Source organism: Euprymna scolopes, chromosome 42 (assembly GCF_053919585.1).
Source record: "Euprymna scolopes isolate OS-2025 chromosome 42, ASM5391958v1, whole genome shotgun sequence".
Classification (NCBI taxonomy): domain Eukaryota; kingdom Metazoa; phylum Mollusca; class Cephalopoda; order Sepiida; family Sepiolidae; genus Euprymna; species Euprymna scolopes.
In genome coordinates, this window is record NC_136523.1 from 69,714,237 (window position 1) to 69,720,541 (window position 6,305).

The 6,305-nt window shown below is 32.6% G+C and overlaps 1 protein-coding gene across 1 annotated transcript in view; it reads left to right on the plus strand.

Annotated features, from left to right (window-relative positions):
- LOC145267129 (actin-related protein 10-like) overlaps positions 1-3,260 on the plus strand; it is a 62,177-nt gene extending 58,917 nt beyond the window's left edge. The window contains exon 13 of the mRNA XM_080123166.1: positions 1,971-3,260. Within this exon, the coding sequence (XP_079979292.1) occupies positions 1,971-2,089 (119 nt within the window). The 3' untranslated portion in view covers positions 2,090-3,260. The remainder of the gene's footprint in view (positions 1-1,970) is intronic.
- Positions 3,261-6,305: the final 3,045 nt, after the last annotated feature.

Consider the following 6,305-nt stretch of genomic DNA (forward strand, 5'->3'; position numbering starts at 1 on the left):
GAATTGTTCCAAATTCTAATTCTTTCATTAAAAAAATATATTTCAAAAAGTTTGACCGTAAGACGACCAGGAATGTTTATTGTATTAAAAAGAAAAAAAAAACCCATTGGAAGCACTACTTTGAATTGTTAGGCTGACTACTGATTCTGGCAGCCTGGTGCAACGACTCCCTCCTTAAACTGAAAAAGATACCTTTTGACTTAAGTCATTTCCGATACAACTTTTGTTATGTGAAACATGTCTGTTTGTTACTTAATTATCTATTTGTGTATTTACTTTTTTATTTGTTTGTTGAACTCTTTTTTTGATCAGGCCACGCTTGCCTAGTCTGTGTGTGTGTGTGAACATATAGCAACATATACATAATGACATACCTGTCTTCTGCTGGGCCTCTAGGAAATTTGTTGTTCGTCTCAAAGCAGGAATCCAAAATGTATGTTTTTATATATTCTTTATTCACTCCAAGGCATTTCGTCACAGCATAGCTTGAGTGAGGACGACTTTTGGCTTGTGGTTTCTCTGCATCTATTTGGAAACCGTCATTCCCTTATAGGAAGCCTGTTTAACCCATCTTGTCTCTTTGATGTCTTGAAACCAACTCCCTTAAATTAACTTGGCTTATTCAAACTGGAACTCTTGACACGTCAGATCCGGTCCCCGTTTGCATACCTTCCGGTGCAGTTTGATCGGTCACAGAGTTTGATTCTTATCACAACATGACCCTTTGACCACTCTGCACCTGCATGCTTGCTCAACTTAGTTTCCCACAATTCAGTCTATTATTTACTTTGCTAGATCATCAAACAGTTAAATAGACAGATAGACCAATAATTGAATAAATGCTTTCTACCTGGCGTTGCCCGGCGATTACATAACACTTCTTTGAGCTTCCATGAAGCCCTCTCTGCAGAGCTGGTCTGTTGAAGAAGAGATCACAGGGCACATTATAATCACTATGCATGGTTAAAAGCAAGGATGGTGTTTCCATGCACACCATCTACATTCCAACAAATGCAGGTTGAAGATCTCCAGTCATTGTTAAGACTTTTTGTAGAGTTCACCGACCATCCATGTCTCAAGTCTTTGAACTTGCTCCAGATGCTAAATATCCCAAACTAAACGAAAGGATGAAGCTGGCTGCCGTATTCCTGGATGGATTGTACCAGAGAAACCTATAGTGGTAGGAAGATGTCAATTGTCATGTTGACAAATGAGTGGTAGGTGAGAAAGAGCACATTGCAGAATTTATTTGCCATTGGGCAGTAGAAACAAAGGAGGACTCAACCATAACACCCAAGTCCTTGAACTGCATCATCTCGTTCAGAATCACTTGGCCAAATTCAAAATCATATGGAATGTTGGGTGAAGAACCGACTTGGAAGGTGGTTTCATTTGTTGACATTGAGAGACAAGTCCCATAGGTTTGGCTATTTCCAAATTTGATGGAGGCATCTATGGAGATCTTCAAAGTCACTTCTGGGAGAAATTATCTTGACAAAAATATGAACAGCTTTTTGGCAAACATTGGCAAACACCAGAAACAGCAATGTTATCCCATTTTAGTACTGCTGTCAGCTTGGTTTACAGATGATGGTGTCGAGGTAATTTCTTAGATTTTGTTTGATGAAACTATTTTCACCCAGCACAATCATTAGAATTTTCCTAAGACAAACATGTTGTTTGCAAGTCAGTTTTGAGGTCTCGTTATTTTGTAATGTTTCTGTTCTCAGCTGTATTTAAATCATAGTAATTCTTGACAATTACATTCGTCAGGAGAGCAGTACCTTTTTTACTTTTTTGTGTCTTTATCGTAGAACTTTCTGTTTGATGTTATGAGTGGGGGTTCATGCTCCCAGATGGACTGTGATTTGTCTGTGTGTCTTCCAGTTTGTTGTAGTGGTAAGCATAATGGCTATCTTTGTCTTTTGTAGTTTCCAATTCAAAAAGACCATTTTTTTTTTCTACTTCAGGTGCCATAGCTGGAGCAATGATTACATTACCAAACCGTTCTGTATCACGCGAGACGTTTCTAGAGAACAATAGTCTCCCCGACTGGTGTAAGATACAAGACAAGACGGAACAATATTGAAGAATTATTTGAACTCATGATACAAAATATTGTCTGAAAACAATAATGTATTTTTGGATTAAGAAAAAGAGTGATATAACTTTTCTAACCCTAACCCTATCCCTAACCCTAACCCTATCCCTAACCCTAACCCAACACAATGGAACTTGTTTGACTTATGTCCATTCTCTCACACACCAAGATCATCATCACCAAACTTTCACATAAAAATTATTGCTTTTTTTATTTTTTCTTATGTTGCTAATGTCACATGCAAAATACATTTAGGATTCTTCTCTTTCAAATCATGTGTCCTGGAAGTTTTTCAACCTTTAAAACTATATACAAAATACAAATAGTAATTTTTCGTCCTTTATTGGAAAAATTATTTTGCCAGTAAATCAATTTATTCTTCTGCAATTGCTGTATCAATTTGCTTTCTCAAATTCATATTGGTCCTAATGTTATTTCAGGGATCATCAGTTGTCTACCATGTAACACTGTTTCAGAGGATTTAAAAGCAAAACAACTTATTAAATCGTGGCTCCACAGCAGTGTTGATCAAATGCAACCTCCCTTAAAAAACAAAAACGTTCCAAATATTGAGTCTAATTTTATTTTTGCTTCGGATTAATTAGGCTAACCTATTCATGTTATTGAAATATATTGCAAAATAATAATTGTAGGTGAGGGGAGCCTTATAATGAAACTGAACAAAATACATAAAACTATAAACACACCAATTAAATGTATACTAAATTTAGATTTAAGATTATTAGCAAAACAAATCGATAAAGTCAAAATAAAAAAATTATATTTACTTTTTTGACATCCTGCTTATATATTTAAATATATTTGTGTATCCATACAATAAAAAATATTTCCAAATTATTGCAAATTCAATCAATAATGTTACTTGGAAAAACAGTTATCGTTTTATTTACCATTAATACTAATACTTCAAGTTAGTTGCTGCTTATTATTTATATGATGTCATTTGACAAACAGATTCAAATAGCAACATTAATTTATTTTTTCACAACAATTTACACACATATTTATATGAAGAAGTTATTCTAGTTTGACAAACACCTTTTTTTTTTTTTTTTTTTTCCAAACTCCCGTTTCTTCTATAAATTCTGATTCCTAACTTAAAAACAAGTTTTCAAATTAAATTTACTTGAAAAATAAACATTTGTTGTCTTGTTTACATTACAAACAATACTTATACTTCAAGTTTGCTGCTGTTTGTGTTTGTTTAACTTGATCATGTTGAGAATTCGTTTTGGATTCCCCTGATTTGTTCCTTCCAGGAACTTTTATTCGAATCTTTCAGTGGCTGATGATATCTAAGTGATTCTCCGCTAATGGGAGCAATGCATCTTCCTGTTGTAATGCAGGATTATCTTTTCTGATGCTGCCACGTTTTCTCTACCAAAACATATGATTGTCACAGAAACTACAACTACCCATAAAAGAAAAGTTTTTATTGAGGTTAGATGCTTTTAGATCTGCCATCTTTTATATGTTCATGTACATTAATAGGGTTACATGTTGAATATTATTTATTTATTATTTTTTTAAATAATTTTTAAATTCATTACATTTTTTGAAATTAATGAAATTTTTTTATGTTTAAAATTAAAACTTTTACAAATCATTCTTTATCTGATCAGATGATTTTCAAGATAAAATATGGCTTTCATTTATTTTATACATATTTTTTTTAAATATAAGAATTTCCACTCAAAAGATACATATGATATAGCTTGTTTACAAATCACTTGGAATAAAAAAAAAAAAAACAGTATGAAAGAAAGTGACCTTTTGTTTATGGACTGCTTATAGTATAAGATGTAAATGTTTTGCAACTTCTTTTTTTTAATATTAAAAAATTTTTTTTTTTTTTTTAGAGATCTGAATTTCAACTTAAATAAACTTACAAACATTCTGAAAAGTTTTCTTTTAATTCTTTCTATGAATTGAGATAAAATTATTTTCCTATCTTTTAAAAAATGAAAAGCAGAGATTTGTTTGTTAGTTTATACTGACATTAAAAAAATTGTGCTGTTGTAATGAAAATGGCAGGCACAACAGCTTATGCATATTAAGGAAATGTAAGCCATTAATTCAAGTCAGTTTTTAACGTTGAAATATTGAATGTTAGCATGAAAAAAAAATTAAAGCTGCTAGAAGCCACAAATAAGGTTTATTGTACATTTTTTTTTAATGAAAAATTTTGGAGATGCTTCCAGAATTCATTTTTATTAAATTTCCCAGCCTGCCGTGTGCTGTTAAAGTTCCCAAGATCTGTTTCAAATGCATCATTTCAAAGCATGTCCTGAACAACAACAACAACAACAACAACAACAACTATTTATATTAATAATATGAAATACTTCTCATCTCTGAAGAAAGAATTTACTCCCGAAAACTTAATGACCAAAATAAAAAAATATATATTTTAATTTTATTTGTACTTCTAGTGGCTTTGTTGTTCAATTTGCAAATTTAAAAGATGCTTCAAGGAATTATTTCATTTTCATTTAAAGATTTTAACATTCAAAGATGCTGGAATTGAACCAGGCAAATATTTATCACTGAAGATGCACTTGTAAATGCTAAAATTTTAAAATCAAATTCCACCCTTTGCAATCAGGGTTACCTATCTCCTGGATTTCTCCCTATGATTGTAAACAATTAGTGACATATAAATACTTATCAGTCTTCGATATTGCCAAACTTATAAAGAACTTGATGACAACATTGCAATTATAGTGTAACAGGAACTAGCTCCTATTCTTACAAAGCTATTCAATTGTTGCTTAAAGGAAATACATTTTCAATACCTTTGGGCAATTTTGTCAATCATCTCAGTATTTTAAAATGCTGGAAATTGGTCTTCTGCACTTCGGTACAGACCAATCAATTTCCTGTACATCAAGATTATATTGTTTAAATTTGTGGTAAATCAAGAAGTTGCCGTCTATTTCAGCACAACAATCTACTCAGTGACAAGCAATATGGATTTCGTTCTGCAAGATCAGCTGCTAATGTGCTGACTAATATCGCACAAATTGATTAGTGGGAACTTTTTTCTAGAGCAGTGACTCTTAACATACCAAAATATTTTGATAGGATTTAGCACAAAGATTTACTTCACAAAATTACTAAGTATGGAATATCTGGAAATAATTTCTCAACCATCAAATCCTTTCTTTCGAATAATGTTATAAAAGTAGTCGTTGATGGGCAAAAGTCTGAAGCACAAAACCCCTCTTTCTGATCTTCATCAGTAATCTCCTGAATCACATTCTAATATAACTTGTTGATATTTATGCCAATGATATAGCCATTTATGGCAACACTTCAGAGAGCATTAATGATCAAGATATTTCTGACCTGGTGCATGTCATGTAAAAGGGGTTGGTTACTTTTAATACATCTAAAACCAAGCTAATGTCCAGATCTTATTTTGCCGCTGCTGAAATGAATGGTTCTCTCATAGAGGCTCCTTGTTTTGATTAGCCTATGTTGGTCTCTCTACAATTGTCAACCTCAATGTGTGTGCTGTGGTTTTCTGTTTAACTTCATCTTTTTCTGGTTGTGTCATCTTTCGTATTGACGATTGCCAAGGGCACAATCACTGGTTTGCAAGTTGTGTTCAAAACAAAGACAAGAAAAAACATACAAACTCAAATATATACATTGCATATATGACTTGTTAATAATCGGTGTGCGTGTTGTTGGGGTCCCACCATTAGCATCCACATCCGAGTTGGGTTCTAGTTGTTCAAATGCCAAATCTCAGCTTGAGATCATTTTCCTGTTGAGGCTAGTCATTATCCACTAAATTTATCTACTCATCAAATCTCATTATTTGTTTAAATCAATCTAAATATCTCTCAGTCTTCGGATCAACATCAATCTGCTGAGTTCTGATTGCTAAATATATTTCATTTCAACTGAAAATTGAAAACATCCAGTATTTTTCGTAGTCAATCTCAGCTGATCACAAGAAATCACTACTCGTAATTTTGCATTCTTAGTATGAAATGCTAACTAGTAATCAGTTTTAAATGGCAGTCTTATGCTGGATGTAGGTTCAGTTCTTAGTGTTAGCAATACTAAGAAAACAATTAAAAATTAAAACTTGGGCCATGGCTAGTGAGTATATATCTGTTAATATCTTATATGGTTTTATATAGACCGGTGTGGTTCTCGGTTGGTTAAGTGT